This window comes from Stegostoma tigrinum, chromosome 2 (assembly GCF_030684315.1).
Source record: "Stegostoma tigrinum isolate sSteTig4 chromosome 2, sSteTig4.hap1, whole genome shotgun sequence".
Taxonomy (NCBI): Eukaryota; Metazoa; Chordata; class Chondrichthyes; order Orectolobiformes; family Stegostomatidae; genus Stegostoma; species Stegostoma tigrinum.
In genome coordinates, this window is record NC_081355.1 from 8,837,412 (window position 1) to 8,858,825 (window position 21,414).

Here is a 21,414-nt window from a genome sequence, read left to right on the forward strand (position 1 = left end):
ACAGCAAAAGAGTAACTAAGGAGAGAATAGAGCGACTTAAAGATCAATGAGGTCACCTATATGTGGAATCACAGGAGATGGGTGAGATCCTAAATGAATATTTCTCACCAGTACTTACTGTGGAAAAAGGCATGGAAGTGAAGGAGCTCAAGGAAACAAATAGTGATGTGTTGAAAAGAGTCCACATTGCAGAAGGGGAGGTGCTGGAAGTCTTAAAACACAAAGGTAGATAAATCCCCAGGACCTGATCAAGTATTCCAGGACATTGTGGGAAGTTAGGGAAAAAACTGCAGGGGCCCTAGCAGACATATTTATATCATTGACAGTGAAGTGTGAGGTTCTGGAAGATTAATGCTGTGTCATTATTTAAGAAAAGGCTGCAAGGAAAAGATTGGGACTTACAGACTGGGCAGCCTAATGTCAGTTGTTGAAGGGGACTCTGAGAGACAGGACCTGTAGGCATTTGAAAAGGGGAGGACTGATTAGGATAGTCCTCATGCTTTTTGTGTGGGAAATTATATCTCACAAATTTGAGTGAGATTTTTGAAGAGGTGATGAAGAAGATAGATGAAGGCAGAGCAGCAGAAGTTGTTTACATGAATTTTAACAAGGTCTTCAACAAGGTTCTGTATGACTGGTTCATAAGGTTAGATCACACAGGGTACAGGGAGAGCTAGCCAACTGGGTACAAAATTGGTCTGATGGTAGGTGGTCAAAGGCTGTTGTTCAGACTGGAGGCCTGAGACCAGCAGTGTATCGCAAGGATCAGCACTTGGTCCACTGTTGTTCATCCTTATTTTAAGTAATTTGGTTGAAAACATAGGAGGCATAGTTAGTGGTTTGGGGATGACATCAAAATTGGTGGTATAGTGGACAGTGAAGAAGGTTACCTAAGAATACAATGGGATCTTGATCAACGGGGCCACTGGGACGAGGAATGCTAGAAGAGTTTACCCTAGAGAAATGCAGGGTGTTGCAATTTGGTAAGACAAACCCGGGCAGACCTTATGTGTTGGGGAATGTTGTCAACAGAGAGCTTGATGGGTGCAGGTACACGGTTCATTGAAAGTGGCATCAGAGGTAGACAGGGTGGCGAAGAAAGCGTTTGACAGGCTTGCCTTCATCTGTCACACCACTGAATGCAGGAATTGGAACATCATGTTACAACTGTAAAAGACACCAGTCAGGCCACATTTAGGGTACTGTGTACAATTCTGGTCACCTTGCTACAGGAAGGATGTCATTAAACTGGGAAGGATGAAAAAAAAAGATTTTCAAGGATTGTTATGAGACTGAAAGGTTTGAGTTATTAGGAGATGCTGGATAGGCTGGGACTTTTTCCCTGAAGTGTACGAGGTTGAGCAGGGTGACCATATGGAGGTTTATAAAATCATGAGTATAGGCAGGGTGAATAGCTAGGGTCTTATCACTAGAGTAGGGGAGTCCAAAACTAGAAGGCACAGGTTTAAGGTGAGATGGGTAAGATTTAAAAGGAACTTGACAAGTGACTTTTTCACACAGAGGGTGGTGCTTATATGAAACAAGCTGCCAGAAGGAAGTATTAAAGACAGGTACAATTACAACATTGAAAAGGCATTTGGATAGGTACATGGACAGGAAAGGTTTAGGGGAATATGGCCAAACACAGGCAATAGTTAAATTTAGGAAGCCTGTTTAGCATGGATTAGTTGGGCTGAAGGGCTTTTTATGTTGTATGACTCTATGATGCTATTTCTTTATCAGGTTATTGTCTTCAAATATGAAGTAAGTTACACCTTTCGATCTGATCATTACACTAGACATTGGAAGAAGGACCATGCTGCTTTCAAATACTCCTGCAGCCAAAGAACCAAATTTCTTGTAACTAAATTTTTTTTTTCCCCCTTTTTATTCATTCACGGGATGAGGGCATTGCTGGCTAGGCAGTATTTCTTGCCCATCCCTAATTGCCCAGAGGGCAGTTAAGAGTCAACCGCATTGCTGTGGATTGGGAGTCACATGTAGGCCAGAATCAGTAAAGATGACCGTTTCCTTCTCCTGAAGAAGATGATTTTTTTGAACAATCAACAATGTATTCATGGGCATCGTTAGATTCTTAATTCCATATATTTATTGAATTCAGATTCGAACCCAGGTCCCCAGAATGTTATCTGAGTCTCTGGCTTAACAGTCCTGCGAAAACACGAATAGGCCACCGCCTCTCTCAATAAGCCTGTAGGAGACGTGCAGTGGATTTAAAAATCAAAATCCTAGCAATACAGAGATACCGTTTTGTCCAACTCCTGGAACTCAACCAAAATCAAGTTATACCATGACAGAGTCACATATATGCAGTGGTCATCTGCCAATTCTCATAAGTAGAAAATAAAGTCATAATTCTAAGAGTTCATCTGACATGCTAATGGAATGCTTGGTCTCTGCAGTCAGTCATTAAACATTGAAGAATTTGTCACTTACCAGTTGTGAGTTGATTAGTCTTGTAGCAACATCTTTGTGACTGGTCATTGAACAAAGATAGCATATCAAATTCAACTTAGCTCTTGGAGCCCCTGACGTCTTCTCTCCAGCTTCAATCAATGAGCACAGCTGTTGTATAAAATTGGTCCAGTCCTGTCCCTTTAGGGATACCAGTTTCTCAGCTGCAATTTAGCAAGCCACAATGACATTCTTTTTAAACTTTACAATGTAATGGTTTGCTTGGGCAGCCCTAAAGCATTCTTTAACTATTAAGGCTACCATCCAAAATATATTAAAGCTTTGTCACCAAAGAAAACCACAAAAAGCTGTGAGGTTAATTCGATCAACAGCCGACAGCTGGCCACTCAATAGATCAAATTGTTGAATAGTTATTCATTAGGGCTCTCGTGACACAGTGATACTGGCCTACCTCTGAGCCAGAAGGACCAGTTTTATGCCTCACCTGCTCCAGGGGTGTGACATAATATCCAAGAATAGGTTGATGAGAAAGTATCTAAAGAATTGGTAGCAAATGAAGAAAAATAGCTGCTCACTGTCTGTCCCTGAAAGGTTTTCTGTTTGTAATTTTGTTGGACCACATACCAATTGCTCTTCTGAAATCTCAGGATCTAAAAATGTCCCACAGTCATCTAAATGTGGTGGATGTTAGTCTGATTCATATAAAATTGCCATTGAGTAGTAATAGGAATTCAAAATTATTTTATCCATACTTCCCAGATATTGAAACTGTGATCATAAATTTAGGTAGCATCAGAGGGAAACAAATATAAATAAGATGTGATCAGTGCTTCTGCTGGGATGGGCAAAAAAATCTAATTTAGGAATATATAATTTGACTGGAGCAAAATTTTCCTTTGTTTGAAAAGGGACCTTCGCTCACAGCTTGCTCAAGTAACATATCTTCTCTAATAAGCAACGTTACCAAAGTGTTTTGATTCACTTTATGAAAGACAAATCCATTGGTTTTTCATGTAAATCTACACATAGGGGAATTGTAAAGCAGACTACTCAATAACTAGCTTTAGGGGTATTTTTTGCAAGTTCGCTTATTCAATAATTGTGGTCTGAGCCAAAACTGTAAGCACTTCAGTGGCAAATAAGTTTTATTTTCTTTCACATCAACTAGCTCTTGTGTCCAACTGAACTAGGGAAAGGACACAAACAGGGAAACAAGTAACAAATATAGATAGGCAGGGATCAATGAGAAATGGTCCAATTTGTTCGAACAAGTCAAAGTGACTCAAGTTCCCATTAACATTAGCTTAAGCCAAGGCTAAGTATCCTCACTTCCAAATCAGAAGCTTTCAGATTCAAACAATAATTCAAGACATGATGGAGGGTGTTCTGATTTGTTGAAGGAGCAATTCTAAGACCAGATGTCGGCTTCCAACAACTTGTTCTGATAACGGCCCAACAAAAATCCCATGACACAACTTTAAGAAGATGCGGATGGAGGGGCACACAGCCAAACTTTGTTCTGGCAATTATTCCTATTGAAACCAAATCAACTGGACTTATCTCTATAGTAAACCATAGAATCCCTACAGTGTGGAAGCAGGCCATTGGCCCAGCCAGTCCACACCGAACTGTGGAAAAGCATCCCACCCAGACATACCCCTCTGTCCTATTCACGCAACTTAGCATTTCCCATGGCTTACGTACCTAGCCTGCATACCCTTGGATGCTATGGGCAATTTAATATGGCCAATCTACCTAATCTGCACATTTTGGACTGTGGGAGGAAACCCACAAAGACATGAGGAAAACATGCAAACTCCACACAGCCAGTCACTGGTGCTGTGAAGCAGCAGTGGTAACCACTGAACTACCACGCCACCCCACCATATCTCCACCATTGCCTCCATCTCACAGCTTCCAGGGAGACAGGCTTTCTGTTCAACATTAAGTTACAGACCGAATTAAAAATTCTCAATTAAGCCAGCTGAACCAATAGATTTCAAGAGTTATTGAGTTTCATTCCTTTGTCATTAATATCACTCCATCACCCCAGCAATTCAGTCAGGTTGAACATATAATCCAAAAACTACTGATCAACCTGAGCTAAGTTTCAAACCTCACTTCCACTGCAGTATCAAACTACATGATTCTATCTTCACTCCAATCTTGTTATCTCCGTTTTTCACGTTTCTGTCAAATTTTTATTAACAGCTACCTGAATAGGCTGGAACACTTAATGTTTTCATATCAAACTTCATGGGCGTTGGTTTCAGTATCTGTAACAAAAAAATGCACAAAAAAGTATGTTTATAAGGGCAGCTTACAGTTTAAGACTGCAACGTTTTAGAACAGAAGAAATACAGTAAATAGTAGATTATGGACTTACTGGATGAACAATAAAACATCTAAAACAAATTGCACCAAGGTATTCTATCCTATTAAGCTCTAATTACCATGTACTCTAGTTTTCAACTCAAGGCTGTTCAGTTCAAATCATTCATTGTTTGATTTGTTTTTAACACAATTCCTACTTTGCTATGTTAATTAATTAACTAAGTTCAAATGAACCTTGCTCCTCAACTTCAAATTATAGTTAGATAATATTCTTCAGAATAAAATAGTCATTGGACAGTTTTCAATGCCTTCAATGAACAACTGGCTACACAGTTAAGCTTTAGTTATTTTGAATATCTTTTTACAGAAAAGGTTTGGTGGAGTTATATTTCAATGACGTATTCTAAATTAGAGTGAGTATATCCCAGTTTTAAATTCTCCTGCTAGCCATGCACTGCCTCATTCAGTACAAGAAGGGTTAATGCATTAAGAAGCCAAGCATTAGACATGATATCCACAACTGGTATCAATGGCTAATGTGTGATCTAATTTTAGACGTCTTACAATCATCAAGCCCTTTGTTCTTGAGTTTTGTGTTATATTTCAGCTCAGCATAAAATGTCTGTCAATATTCCATTTTTGCCTAGAAGTTGGTGGCCCTGTGCACTACAAGTTTGGGGACCAAACCTCCTCAAACATGGGGATCATGTCCTGCCAATCATGAACAAAACTGCCAGTGACAGTCAAATGGTTCCATTGCATAATGGAAGCCTCAGGCAAGTGGAAATCTAATGGATTAAACACTGGTGAAAATATCTCAAATGGAACCCCAAGCCAAATGGTATCTAAATATGTCTTCCTCTGGTAATTCTTGTAATCACGCTAATAGAACAAAAAAAGAACAAAAGGAAAGTATGGCACAGGAACAGGCCCTTCAGCCCTCCAAGCCTGCATCAATCATCATGCCCTGACTAAACTAAAAAACAAACCTTCTGCCCTTATTCGGTCCATATCCTTCTATTCCCTTTCTATTCATGTAACCATCCAGATGCCTCTTAAATGTTGCCAATGTGCCTGCTTTCACCACCTCCTCTGGCAGAGCATTCCAGGCTCCTACCACTCTCTGCATGGAAAACATTCCTTGCATATCTCTCAAACTTTTGCTCTCTCACCTTGAACCTCTGTCCCCTTGTAATTGAAATTTCAACCCTGGGAAAAAGCCTCTGACTATTCACGCTACCTATTCCTTTTATAATTTTGTAGACCTCTATCAAGTCTCCTCTCAACCGCCACCTCTCTAGTGAAAACAATCCTAGATTTTTTAACCTTTCCTTATAGCCAATGCCCTCAAGACCTAGTAACATCCTGGTGAACCTTCTCTGCACTCTCTCCAAAGTTCCATGTCCTTCTGGTAAAGTGGCAACCAAAACTGTACACAATTCTCCAAATGCAGCCTAAGAGGGGTTTTATATAGCTGCAGCATGATTTGCCAATTCTTGTACTCAATGCCACAGCCAATGATGGCAAGCATGCCATATGTCTTCTTAGTGATGTGAGTTTGCTCGCTGAGCTGGAAGGTTAGTTTTCAGAAGCTACATAACCTGAGCTACAAATCTTCTCAAAACTCGATATGTCTTCTTAATCATTTTGGGCACCTGCACACGCAGATCTGTCTGTATGTTAAAGCTCCTTAGGATTTTGCCGTTAACAGTATAATTAACATTAAATTTGATCCTCCAAAATGCATCAACTTGCATTTGTCTGGATTAAATGTCATCTGCCATTTCTGTGCCTAAGTTGGCAATCTATCTGTATCTGGTTGTATCCTTTCACAATCACTGGCACTATCAGCAACGCCACCAATCTTCATGTCATCTGCAAACATACTAATCAGATCATCCACATTTTCCTCCAGATCATTTATATACACTACAAACAACAGGGGCTCTAAGGCTGATCCCTGTGGAGCACCACTAGTTACTGGTCTCCATTCTGATAACCACCCTTCCACTGCTACCTTGTGTCCTCTATGACCAAGCCAGTTTTGTATACATCTAGCCAGTCCATCCTGAATCCCATGTAATTTTAGTTTTTGTACAAATCTGCCATGTGGGACTTTAACACATGCCTTACTGAAGTCCATATAAACTACATCCACAGCTCTGCCCTCATCAATTATCTTTGGTCACCTCATTCAATCAGGTTGGTGAGACATGACTTTCTCTGTACGAAACTATGTTGCCTGTCACTAACTAGCCCATTTTCTTCCATTTGTGCATATATCCTGTCCCTCAGTATCTTCTCCAAGAGCCTCCACACCACCGATGTCAGACTCACCAGCCTATAATTTGCTGGTTTATCTGTGCTTCCTTTCTTAAACAAGGGAATAACAGTGGCTAATTTTCAGTCCGCTGGAACTTTGCCTGTGGTCAAGGAGGATGTGAAGATATCTGCTGTAGTGGGTGCACAATAGTGGGAGCAAACAATGAGGTTTTCCCCTCTCCTTCCTCCCCAAAACATTGACTACCCTCTGAAAGGAGAAATCCTTCCTCATCACATGATAGATTTGAGTATGCAGTGTAGCTACAAAATGACCAGGGAAATCAAAGCCTTTAGCAGCTATCAGCAACAGGACCATTACAGCAGCCAGGCAGACAGATGTATTGCGTGTCTTAATGTTTAACTCTGTTGTGTTCAGAAATTGTTACTATGCATGAAACACATTCATGATCAGAGAATTGCTGATTGTCTTTTTTTGGTCTGCCTGGTTATTCAAAAGAAAAACATATGTACCATTTTCTTTACTTGAAAGCAGTTAAAAAAACGATAAGACCCAATATACATTAAGTGAAATAACCAATCTTAGAGTTCGACTAGATGTGCTGCAAAGGTTCAATGGACTTTTATCTTCTGTTTTCATGTAACTTATGCAAAGCCATGAAACTGTTCCCAAGTGCATATCCAACAGGAAGAACATCAAATGATGGATATCTTGCAAGCTGTATAGAATCTGAAAAACACACCTGAGAGTCTTGTACACTGGTATAAAAAGAACCAAATCCCTGGGGTTTCACTGTGATAACAAAGTGGCACTTTATTATTACAAACAGGCAATACAAATTCTCTTTTTCTGTAGCTTAACAAAGAATCTCAACTTCAAGTTCTTTGATTTTGAAGAAAAATTATTTATTTGCACATCAGTGTGAGGACAAATTCCTAATTCCTTGTTCCTAACATAAGCACACAAATTTCTCAGTGAACAGTCTTTACACAAAAAAATGGATTTATTTAAGCATTTCCAATCATATGTCCTGATCATGATGGAAGGAAACAGCAAATTGCTAAGAAAACTCACATTTAAAGCATTATATGACCTGATTACCTTAGGGTTATCCATAATGGGAGTCACTGAGAGATCAGCCTCAGCATATATAAGCCCTCTTATTTTGGAGTCCATATCCTGTTGGTTGGCAGAAAAAGGACACGAGAATAATATTAAACTCCACTAAACTTCAATCAAATAATTAATCTACAAAATCTATTTATACATTAAAAATACTGCATCTGCATGCACAACCCATCAAATTTTCCACTATAAATTGCTGTATTCATACTTATAATTTAAAGTACTGCAGTTGCAGCCGTTTCTAATGGGTGTAATTAAACATGACAAGGTGATATAGTTCATTTCCATAAAAGACATGGATATGGGATTTTAAAGTACATGAAGAGAATAAACAACATTCTGAGGACTGATTTATGTCTGGTTTTCCCCTGGTTCATTAAGACTTAGCTTTCGACCATACCCACCTGCAGACTATAGCTGGACCTGAAATTAGTTCATCCTGAGTAGAGGAAGGAGAGCATCAGCATCTTATCAAATGCCTTCCGAAAATCCAAATATATTATATCTGCTGCTTCCCCTTTCCTATGTAGCTTGATACCTCCTCAAAAAATTCTATAAATTTATTAGATATGACTTCTCTTCAAGATGCATGCTGACTCTGCTTGATCAAATACATTCTAAATGCTCTGCTATTACATCTTCAATACTAAAATACCTAACATTCTCCCAACAAGAGATGTTAAACTAACGTTACAATAGTTGTCTGCTTTTTGTCTCCTTACTTTTTATATAAAAACACTACATTGGCATTTTTCCAACTGTCCAACACTTTTCCAGAATCTAATGATTTTTGGATCCACTATCTCTGTAGCTACTTCTTTTAATATACCCGCTTGCATTCCCTCAGGTCCAGGAGACTTATAGGTCTTTAGCCCCACTAGTTTTCCTACACTCTCTGCATACTCAGTATGAGGAGTTGGCACCAAATTAAGAAGTTCATAATATCTGCATTTTATTCAAGCAACCTGCAAAAGGTATAGGGTAAATCAGATTAGAGAGATGAATGTCTGTCTCAAAAACTGGTGTGGGTGAAGTGGTTTCTGGTAAGTGGGATAATGGCACCAGTACTGGGGGACAAAGGGGATCTGTACTGTTGGGACAGTTCCCACCAGAACCATGCCAGGGCAGGCTTTGTTGCTGATGGCATTGGGAAGTAGAAAGGATTTTAAACTAAATAGTGGGGTAGGGGATCAAATTTGGAAAGATGTAATAAATCAAAGAGTAGTGTCAAGGCCAAAGAGAAACGTATCAATACAAGAAATTAAAATAAACTGTTACAGGGCGGAAATTGAAAGAACTGCGGATGCTGTAAATCAGAATCAAAGGAAGGGTCACTTGACCATAAATGTTAACTCTGATTTCTGTCCATGCTGCCAGACTTGCTGAGCTTTTCCAGCAATCTCTATTTTTGTTACAGGAGGGAAATAGAGAACAAATCTAAGGGCCAATAAATAGATAAGGTTAGAATTTTTTTTAAAAAGAGTTGTAAAAGGATAAAACAAAAGGCTTTGCATCTGAATGCACACAGTATTTGAAAGAAGCAGATGGATCTAGAGCACAAACCGTAATGAATAAGTCCTACCTGGTAGCCATTACAGAAGTATGGCTGCAGGATCACATGGATTGGGACCTGAATCTTGTAGTGTGCAGGATATTTAGGAATGATGGAAGACTAGGAAAAGGAAAGAGTCAGTTCTACCAATTAATGATGGCATTAGTACAATATGGAAGGATGACCTAAGTTCAGGAAACAAAGTTATTGAAATAGCATGGGTAGAGAAGAAGAATGATAAAGGCATGAAGTCACTAGTAAGGTGGAACATAAACGAAGAAACATAGAAAGACTGAACAGGTCAGATGCGCAAAGGTAGCCTTGATGAGGAGTTTATGCAATATCTTCAGCACTGTTTTTGAGAGCAGCATATTAGCAGCATATAGTTTGAGGAAATGAGGAGGGGTATTAGGCAACTTTTAAAATTTAAATAAAGGTAATTATAAAGGGCATGGAAGCAGAGCAGAAGTGAATTGGTAAATTAGGTTAGAGAACAGGTCAACAGGGATGCAGTGACTGACATTAAAGAGAATATTTCATTCTGCACACAATAAATAAAAAGGTAGGAAAGTAAGTGACTAATGAAGTATGAAATGGGAGACTTGAAATTGTCCATTTTGTCAGGAAGAATAGATAAGAAGCATATTATGTGAATGATGAGAGATTGGAACGCTCTGAGATGCAGCCTGGTCTGAATGGTCTTTTTGCAAGAATCACAAAAGGTTTGTGTGCAGGTACAGAAAATAATTAGAATGTTAAATATAGTACTATCATCTATCATGAAGGGAACTGACTTATGAATTAGGGAGATTATGCTTCAGTTATACAAGACACTGTAAGACTGCGTCTGAAATGCTGTGTGCAGTATTTGTCATCTTATTTAAAATAGGATGTAAATACTCTGGAGGCAGTTGAGAAAGATTTACTAATATATATCTGGAATAAGAAAGTTATCAAATGAGAAAAGGTTGGCCAGGCTTGTATCCACTGAAGTTCAGAAGACTAAGGTGCAACATTTTCTGAAACATATAACATCCTGAGGGGTTTCACAGGGTAGGTGTGAAGAGAATGTTTCCTCTGACGGAATAATCCACAACTAAAGGTATAAAGAACTAAAAACAAAAGTTCACTGTTTAAAAATCAGAGGTCACCCTAAAAACAATTTAGACTTCTTTCTTCTCTCAAGGGGTCATGAGACTTTGGAACTTCCTTCCTGAAAAGGTGGTAAAACATAGTCCTTGTATATTTTTAAGGCCGAGGTGCATAAATTTTTGTTAAGCATGGAGGAGAATGTTTATCTGGGGTAAGTAGGAATGCAGATTTGAGTTCACAATCAGGACTGTAATAACCTTACTGAATGGTGGAGCAGGTTTGAGGAGCTGAATGGCTTATTGTTGCTCCTAATTCATTTAAATGTATGCTCACTTAGACTTGATATCTGGTTCTTTGATTATATTGCTGTGAAAGTCTTCCACTAAGCTACAAAGTAAGTATTGGTTTACACAGTTATAATGATGAGGTGACAATGTATTTATGAACTAGAATTTCATCAAGGGAAAAACAAATCTAGACTTCAAAGTCATATACCCAGACATACAAACAAAGGTGTAAGTCTTGGAAATATATATTTTAACTTTTTATAGCACTTATTTATTCCTTTTCCTTTCCACCAAAAGTTACCTACTCATGTTTATACGGTCCCTTTAAGTGGTCAGAATATAATTTGCCATCCAAAATTCATTTCTGAGTTTTTCAGCCAGGAGCTGGCTTTGACTATGGATAAAGGTTCAAATTTCTCCATTTATTCAAAATTCTTGACAGGAGAAGAAAACATCAGCCCAAGAAAAACGCAGTGTGCAAATCACAATTCATACTCATCATATCATTGAGGTATTAAACATGCCTTGATTGGAAGCACTCTGGGCTCTCAGTCAGAAAGTTCCACCGGTCTTCAGAGCTGCAGAAATGCTCTTCGTGTCCTATTGCACCTGGTACTCCTCACCTAAAAGCTTGTGAGTGCACCTGCAATGCACGGACTACAGAAATTCAAGAGGAGTCTCATCACCATCTTCTCAGGGACGACTTGGGATGGGGATGCTCACATTCCATCAAAGACAAAGAAATTAACCCTTCAAACAAGTGGAGTTATAAAAAAAGACTTGTTCCTTGTGCTATTGCCTGTGTGACCTTAGCGTGCCATATTTCCTATATTATGACATAGCTCACTTCAAAAAAATTACATTAATGCACTTTGGGATGCCCTTAAGGCATGAAAGATGGTACAGAAAAATAAGCAAGACAACAAGGTGCAGAGCTGGATGAACACAGCAGGCCAAGCAGCATCAGAGGAGCAGGAAAGCTAACGTTTCAGATCGAGACCCTTCTTCAGAAAAATAAGCATTAACTTTTGTATGACGCACAGCATGTGTAGAGATTTTGATGTTCTCACTGAACTTAGTTTTGTTTGTCTTCTTAACAGATACCATAAATAATGCAAACATATATCAAAAATATCTGGAATTGACATCAGCTACAAATATTTCTGGATACATTCTGGAAAATGGATAAGATGTTCCAGTTTAAATGTTCACACCTCTACTCTTCAAGCTTATAGACTTTGGACATTGAAGTTCTTGTGAAAATCAACTGATCTGTACCTCGAATACAGGTTACTGGGCAAATTATCAGCTGTTATATTTATAAACAATTTTCAATTTCCTTCCAAATTTGAAGTCAGGTCTTATTTGTGTCAAATTTCTGGTTTGCAGCTTCACTGTTTTTTAATCTCTGTCTGACAGTCTGAATAAATCACATTACTCAATATAGTCCAATTGTGAAATGCTTCAGGTTACTTGATTTCTCTTCCTTCTCATGCAAAAATAATCTGATCCATTATCCTTTATTTTCACTCGCAGCTGGATTTTTAAAATTTACTGCTCAAGTTCCAGCATTCAACCAAAATTTAATCCTGAAATAATATTTCTTTAAAAAATTATAACAATTTATTTTCAACTGTGTCTTTTCAATTTTGGTGCCCTCCACCATGGCTGAGGCGCCTCCCCTACCACTGACCTTCAGGTCAAATAGCCACTTTTGTGACATTCTTCATAAAAATAATACATACATATGAACATATGAATTAGGCCAGTCAGTCTCTCGAGCTTGCTCCACCATTCAATAAAGAACATAATTGATCTGTTTGTGTTTCAAATTCCACATTTCAATCCACCTGATTCCACTGTCTAACAAGAATTGACCTCTGCACTAAAAATACTCGACAGTCCTGCTTTCTGAGGCAGACAGTTCCAAAGCTACAAAACATCTGAAAAAATTACTGCCCTGAAAGGGCACGTCTTAATTTTAAAACAAGGTGCCCTAGCTCTGGATTCGCTTAGAACAGGAAGCATCCCTTCCACATCCACCTTATTAAGGCTATGCAGGATCTTATAAACTTCAATCAGGTCACTTCTCTTTTCTGAATAAATCCATCTTTGTAAGACAACCCACACATTTCAAGTACCAAGCAAGTTAACTTCCTCTGAACCACCTTCAATGTATTTACATCATTCCTTAAATAAGAAGATCACAATGTATTCAAGATGTGGATTCACCAGCGTAACTGAAACATAACATCCTTACTTTTATAGTCAATTCCTCTAGCAATAAAGGATAGCAACCCATTAGCCCTCTTGATTACCTAATCTACCTGCACACTAACATTTTGTGACTCATTTACTGGAATATCTAGATCGATCAGCACCTTGGACTTACAGTCATTCTCTACTGAAGTAATATTCTGCTCTTTCATTCTTCCTGCTGAAGTTAACAACTTCATATTTTCCCACATTATATCCCATCTGCCAGCTTTTGGGCCCACACACTCAATTCATCTATAGCAGTCTACAACCTCATGACATCTTCACAACGTCCTTTCTCAGTGTAATTTCAAATTTAGCTACCATGCCTTCAGTACCCTCGTCTAAGTCATTGATATAAATTTTAAAAAGTTGAAACACCAGCAACGACTCTTGCAGGATTCTGCTTGCCACATCTTGCCAAGACTTAGTTTATATATTCTCTGTTTTCTGCCAGCCAACCAACTGTCTATCCATGTTAACATACTATCATGTATCACGTCTTCTGCAATAACTTTTCATGCGAGACCTTAATAAATGCTTTCAAGTGGCATACTCATTCACTCTGAAATGTTACCCTCCACCTAAACTGAAAGTATTGTTTTAAAAATTATTCCCTTATGTGGTAAACAATGATATTAAAGTCATAGAGTTTTACAACACAGAAACAGACATTTCAGTCCAAGCCGAACATAATCCCAAACTAAACTAGACTCACCTGCCTGCTCTTGGCCCATATCCCTCCAAACCTTTCCTAGTCATGTACTTATCCAAAAGTCTTTTAAACATTGTAATTGTACACACATCCACCACTTCCTCAAGAAGTTCATGCCACACATTAAAAACCCACTGCGTAAAAAATATGTCCCTCAATTCTTTTTTAAATCTCTCTCCTTCCACCTTAAAAATGTGCCCCCCAGTCTTGAAAGCCCCCACCCTAGAAAAGGCAATTACTATTAACTTTATCTATACCCATTATTATTTTATAAACTTCTATAAAGTTGCCTGTCATCTCCTACACTCCTATGAAAAAAGTCCCAGCCTATTCTGCCTTTTTTTTATACCTCAAACCTTCCGCACCCGGCAACATACTGGTAAATCTCTTCTGAAACCTCCAGCTTAACATTATCCTTCCTATAACTAGGCAACCAGAACTGGACACAGTACTCCAGAAGAACCCTTAACGATGTCCAGTACAATGTTAACATGACTGTCCAATTCCGAAACTCAAACAATTGAGCAATGAAGGCAAGGGTGCTGTGTGCCTTTTTATCACGTTGAATGGCAGAGGAGGCTTGAAGGGCTGAGTGTCCTGCGCTTACTCCAATTTTCTGATTCTGTAAGTTTAGAAACATGAGAGGCAACCTTATAGAAACAAATAAGATTCTTGGAGCAGAAATATTGGGTGTCTGTGGCAAAGGGGCAGTCATAATTATGGGTGATTTTAATCTACATATAAATGGGAAAAATCAGATTGGCAATTGCAGCCTCGATAAGTTCATTGAACTATTTCAAGATACATTATAAAGTCACACATTTTGGAACCATGCAGAGAACAGGCTGTATTGCATGGCTCTGATGAAGGGTCTAGGCCCGAAACGTCAGCTTTTGTGCTCCTGAGATGCTGCTTGGCCTGCTGTGTTCATCCAGCCTCACATTTTATTATCTTGGAATCTCCAGCATCTGCAGTTCCCATTATCTCAGAGAACAGGCTGTACTAGATTAGAGATTGGGAAATGTGACAAGATTAACCTCAGAGTAAAGACACCTCTTAGTAGCAGTGATCATAATTGAATTGTCATCCAGTCTGAAAGGGACAAATGCGAATTAAGACCAATACTTTAAACTTTTAAAATAGCAAATCCATGGTTACGAAAGCTCAACTCGCCAAAGTTAGATTCTGGGAAGTTTCCTTTAGATTGGTAAGTAACTATCTGTTCAAGAAAGGAGTGAAGCAGGGAACAGGGCCGGAGTTTAGAAGAACTAAGATGATTTGATTAAAGTTTATTAGATCCTGAGTGGTTCTGACAAGGTGGAGGTTGTAAAATTGTTTATTCTGTGGGCAATTACAGAACTAAGGAACAGTGTTTTAAAATTCGGCTTTGGTTTTTTTAGAATGAACATGAGTGTTTTTTTGTCTCTCAGCGAATTGTGCAGCTTTCGAACTCTCTGCCTTGGAAGGCAGTGAAATCAAGGAACATCAGGCATAGATGGAAATGTGGAATTTGAAACTCAGACAGATTAGCCATAAGCTTATTCGATGACAGAACAGGATTAAAGGGTCAAATGGCCTACTTGGGTTCCTAATTTGTATATCTGTTGGCAATCAGTATTACTATCAGGATTATAAGAAGAGTTACCAGCCAGGCTGGTGCAGAGTGGAAAACAACACTGCAGCCATCTGCAAACTGTAGATCCCAAAGGTTTATGATGGTCAGTTTAATTTTGGCACCAATGGAATGAAGATAAAGAGTTTTCAACCTAGATGTTATTTACTGTTGACTTCTTGCTGTTTTGTCTTTTGATAATCATGCAGGAATTCTGGGGCATAGAATATAAAAGGACCAAAACCTGGAAATTTGTATTTCTTAATAATCATAAGGTGATGTAGCCAGGACAAGGTCAGGTACTTTAAGGAGAAGAATACATGAAAAGCAATTCACAGCAATTGACTAAAAGATGAATTCAGAGGACTAATGGGAGGTTCTTTCATAGATCCAACTCATATGAAATGGCCTGAAAGCAGGAGAGGCATAATACATGTTCTACTCATTCTATGATAAATTTTAAATGTCAAAACTGCCATAAATGAATACAACAGAATGACTCTTTTCAATATACTATAATACTGTGCACAGACCACTAAATGTAATGTTTCCACATTGCTCCACAATTCAGTGAGATAACAGTTTAATCATCAACTTAGTGTCTCTGGAAAAATGCAAAAATAAAAATGGAAATGCTATTTGATAATCAGCACAGTTCTACATTGTCTGCAAACTATTATTGTTGTTTACCTTGGTTATTAGTCACAGGAATGATTGAATGAATGACTTATTGTCGCATGTACTTTACAGTGAATAATACAGTAAAATACAGCTAAGAGCTTCAACTGTCGCCAGATCTGGCACCATTTTTGAACAGCTTAAGAGTGTAAAAAAAAATATAACTGGAAGAGAGGCAATCTTTGTTCCACCACCTCTGCCATGAGTCCTAAAGCCAGTGACACCTATGCAGCTACCCCTCCTCCACCCCTTTGCCGCTATTTGCACCGGACCCACCAACAATAAGGCACAACTGTACAGGTGGGATCTCCTTGCTGCTGGCTCCAACTTGTCAACGCTGCAGTCGATGGTCCTCCACCAGCTGCTGCCTGTGCTGGACTTAGTAATATGGGAGTCCCCACTCTACAGGTGCCATCTGTCCGCTGCCTCACCGATGCTCCTCTGCCAGCACATCACTGCCGTCTGAACTGTACCCACCAACAAAGTTGCCACGCATGCAGGCGGCATCTTTTTGTCACCAGGCCCACCTCACCAACATCACCTCCGCCAATGCAGTAGCCGCTGATATTGATGCCAGGTCCCATGCTGGACCCACACTCATCCTTCCACTGATAGAAGGTACGGAGAAAAGAAAATGAAGAAAATACAGAGGGAAAAAGGCGACAACGAGCCTCAGGCTTAGGGGCACCGACTCTGCCTACTCCTCCGCCATCACCTTATCGAAGGGGACACTGATCTGCTTTACAAATCTGTTTTAAAAAACTCAATGTAAATTCTGAACTCGACATTAAAATTGTTGAAATAAAAATTACTTGGCTAAATTCCAAGGCATGAATAGCTCAGAAGTAGCTGTATAAAAGTGCGGCAGAGGAAAGAATCATTCCAACAAATTCTACATTTTCATTGAGATAGGAAAACATTCTTTTTGGAAAACTTTGCACTGAGGTGATTTGAATCTTGTCTAAAATTATCCAAACATGCTTCTCAATCAGACTAAGAAAGACTAAGTCTTTCTGAAACTGTAGCAAATTGCTTGCCCTACATCCTTATGTAACGAACCAGAAATCACTGACAGAAAAATCGCTTTGTATATATCCAAAATTTCTATCACATTAAATATCAACTAACATAGTACAAATGCTAACAAATGGCTCAATCATGTAAACTGCTTTCAGCCACCAACAATAGCACTCTCATAAATATCCCTAACTTTTGACTTCCACTTTCGCAATGGCAATCAGTTATGAACTTGTCCCATGCAGAACAAGGCAGTCAAATTTCTATCTTAAAGCCCAACCACGCACCATTACATTTAAATTTCATTTATTCCCCCCAACCAATAACAGTGACAGCTCAAATACAATGTATGAAAGATAAGGTTCCAGATGTGCCTCATGTGAAATAAGAATAAAATTTAATGTTCAGAATAGATCCTTCCTCAAAACACCTCCTTATCGCCATTGAGAGATGCTGAGAGAAAAGAAACAACATTTTCTTACTTTTCCCATGTTAATAACCAGGAAAACTCCACTCCTGATCTTAGTCAAGAGGAATAATCAGTCTAAATAAGTTTATAATGCTTTTGGCAACTTATTTATTTCTGACCTAACTATGGATTGTACCTTGAGCCACAAGAGGGCAGAAGGAAGCTGTCAAACAGCTCCAGTTCGAAAATAAGTTGAAGGAATAGACATGTATATTCATGTAGAAACATTCTGTTTTTTAGGCAATCAGCAGTAAGCTTCAGCGGAAATGCTTGCTGCTAATATGACATTCATTCTACTAGGGAAGACACGTGTAACTAATTTTCTCAAATCTGCAGGATGACCACTCTTTGTCTTTTGTCCCTCCCTCCTGACAACGCATTTCTTGATACTGAAATTTGTATTGCTCGGTACAGCTGATAAAAATGAAATACATTTTTAAACAAGTGGTTTTAAAAAGCCATTCTCTGCTAACAATGCCAAACCCAGAAAAGTACCAAGCGCCTTCCCTCACCATGAACAAAATATATTCTGAAAATGGAAAACAGATTATACATTATGCATTAGCTAGAAAGTTTAAATTCAAACACAAGCAAGTAAATACAACACTTTTAATATACCTGTGGTGAAATATAGGAGCATTTTGGTGCAGCACTCTGAGTTACACTGCTGATGTGGCTTACATTCGAGCTAGTTCTTGGTGTCGGATGGGAGCTGTTTCAAATAAAGGGAGAATGAGTTGAGACTGTTTTATTTCGTTTCAGGTACACAAAATCAATGGTAACCTTGGGACAGAATTAGAGGATAGGCAGAAATGGAGCCCAAGGAAATATACCAAAAGTTAGGGAGACAGAGGGATAGATTATAGTATGCTCAGGAGAAAGAGAAGTTGATAATGGGGACTGTAAATAGGTGAACATGGGCTAGCTGGGCTGAAAGCAGCCCTTGTCATGATATGGTCCAGGTGTGGGTATGAGTGTTCAAAATCATGAGTGATCTGAACAGAGTATATCGGGAGAAACTGCTCTCACTGATGAAGAGATCAAGAAGGGCCCACAGTTTGACGTAATTGGAAAAAGAAGCAGTGGAATATGTGTGTGTCTAGGATCTGGAATAAGCTGCCCGAGAAAATGATGGACGCAGGTTTAATCAAGGCATTGAAGAGGAAATTGGCTTATTGTGAGAAAAGCAGAATGTGTACGGGGAAATGTTGGGAAATGGCATGAAGTGAATTCTTAATTCAAAGTGATGCAGACCTGCTGAATGTGCTGTAAAAATTCAGTGATAGAGCTATGTTAAAAGCTAACTTGATGCTCTGACAATATGCAATCCTTCAATACAGTTGAACCCCAGTCCAAACTCTCAAACTTTAGTGAGAGAAATGATTCAATAATACAAGAAACATATATGAGTACCTGAGTAAGAAAATGGACTCCTTGGAATTGAAGTCCTGTGCACCTTTTGGCTGTAAATCAGCAGGGCTTTCTGCAAAATAGTGGGTAAATATCAATGTAAAATAAAAATATTATACATAATGAAGACAATGCAGTCATACAAAAATGAAGACTTTACAGAAATAAGCTACTTTAAAAGATAGAACAATTGTATACAATTCTTTTTCAACAGTAAGTGAGAACAATTAAATGAGCTTACAATATCTTGACAGAATGGTTACCCATTTTTTTCTTATGTGAGACAAAACCGGGAAATGGAATTAAGTGGATGTCTCTTTCAGCTAGCCAGCACATTGGCAATTAAATGTTGAGAAGACCAGTGCCACTACCTTTGGAGCCTGAAACAAATCAGCCATTCCCTGAGGCTTAGCCAGACTACTCACAATCTTGATGCCTTATTTGATCAGGTTAAGCTCCAAACTTCATAACCTCATCATCACCTAGGTCACACATTTCTATCTCCATAATATTGCCTATCTCAGCCCTGGTTTAAACTCACCAGCTACTCAAACCCTCAAACATGCCTTTTTAGCCATAGATGTGGCTAATCCAAAGGTGTACCTTGTTCTGTAAATAAACCTGAGTTCACCCAAGGACTGCTGCCCATATCTCACAATGCACCAAGTCCTATTCACACATTGCCTTATGGTCTCCATTAGCTTCCAGTTAAGCAATGCCTCAAATTTAAAACTTTCATCTTAGTTCCCAAAGCCTTCCAGGTCTTGCTCTTTCTCATCTCTGCAACTTCACCGCTGTCCAGGGTCCTTGTTCTCTTCCAATGACGGCCTCTTGTGCCATCTAGGTTTCCTTCACCCCATCATTGGTGCAAAGCCTGAAGCTTCTGATCCCAAATTTCTTGGATTCCTTCCCTAAACATCAACATTTCTCTTTTCTCCTATAATATTCCTTAAAACCTGATCTTCGGCCAAGATTTTCGTCAACTGTCCTAACAGCTCCTTTGGATTCACCATCAATTTTTGTTTGTTAATACTCCTGACCAGTGCGTTGAAAGATTTTATGAAGCTACAAGTGTTATGTAAACATAGGATTGTTGTAAGAGACAAAACATCATCAGCTGTAAGCTGAGTTTCGATTAAAGTCTTGTTGTCAATACATAAACATGAGATAAATGAACAAACATTCCTGGTTACAGGCTGATCTATTTTCCAGATATGCCTCATGTGTTAAAGATCAAATGTACAAGCTCCCAGTTCTCTTAATGTATTCTTTAATCCTATCTCTATTTTATATATAGATATATCCTCAGAACATCCTGATTTCACCAATCAGGCTGAAATAAAAGTTTTATCCCTTACATTTACAGCAACATTACAGTTGCTGACTACACATAATAAACATGTAATGTGCGTTCATAAGCGGTTCTCTGATTCCAAGATTGACCACCTTATATCTATGAGATGAAGCTCTTGCCCACAAACACTCAGTCACAGAATGCTGACCAACCAAGTAGCTATCGTTTCCTTTAAACCTCAGATATAGTGTCCATCTAAGGCAATATCCCAAGACTGAGGGTTCACCCTTAAACATTTAGCTTCTATCTAGAACCACACACACACACCTGCACACACGCTCACACGGACATGCACACCCTCCCACCCCAACCCAAACAATCTGTCCTAACCATAATGCTGAAGAAGGGTCACTGGACACAAAATATTAATCTGTTTTCTCTCCACAGATGCTGCCAGCTCTGTTGAGTTTGTCCAGCAATTTCTGTTTTTGTTTCAGGTTTTCAGATTCTGCAGTTCTTTATTTTAGTCTACATTATTACAATAATGCTCCTGCGAGATTCCATTAACAATATCGGGATGATTAACTAAACGTTTCAAAACTTGAGTGCCCAAATAAACTAGCACATTGACCGAAATCCAAGCAAAGAAATTGATTAGTTTAATTGATGAATTAAAGAAACTCAATGCGAACAATAGGCTAGTTTGCCACCATAATTGAAAGTGTACTTTTCATAAGGGATCCAGTCAAGTTGCCATTTTAAGTTTCAGTAGCAAACCCCTATCCATCACAAGACAGCTGTTCCAAAGGGTGACTACTCATTTCAAAAGAAATGCTTGTTGTTCTCTAACCAAATT

The 21,414-nt window shown here is 38.8% G+C and overlaps 1 protein-coding gene across 3 annotated transcripts in view; it reads right to left on the reverse strand.

The window, feature by feature from the left end:
* Positions 1-21,414, reverse strand: part of ulk4 (unc-51 like kinase 4) — a 416,752-nt gene that overhangs the window by 353,558 nt on the left and 41,780 nt on the right. For all 3 annotated transcript variants that reach the window (XM_059652139.1, XM_048563177.2, XM_059652146.1), the window contains 5 exons: positions 19,268-19,337; positions 18,473-18,566; positions 8,153-8,230; positions 4,652-4,712; positions 2,458-2,639 (listed from right to left, as the gene is read on the reverse strand). In XM_059652139.1, the coding sequence (XP_059508122.1) occupies positions 2,458-2,639; positions 4,652-4,712; positions 8,153-8,230; positions 18,473-18,566; positions 19,268-19,337 (485 nt within the window). The remainder of the gene's footprint in view (positions 1-2,457; positions 2,640-4,651; positions 4,713-8,152; positions 8,231-18,472; positions 18,567-19,267; positions 19,338-21,414) is intronic.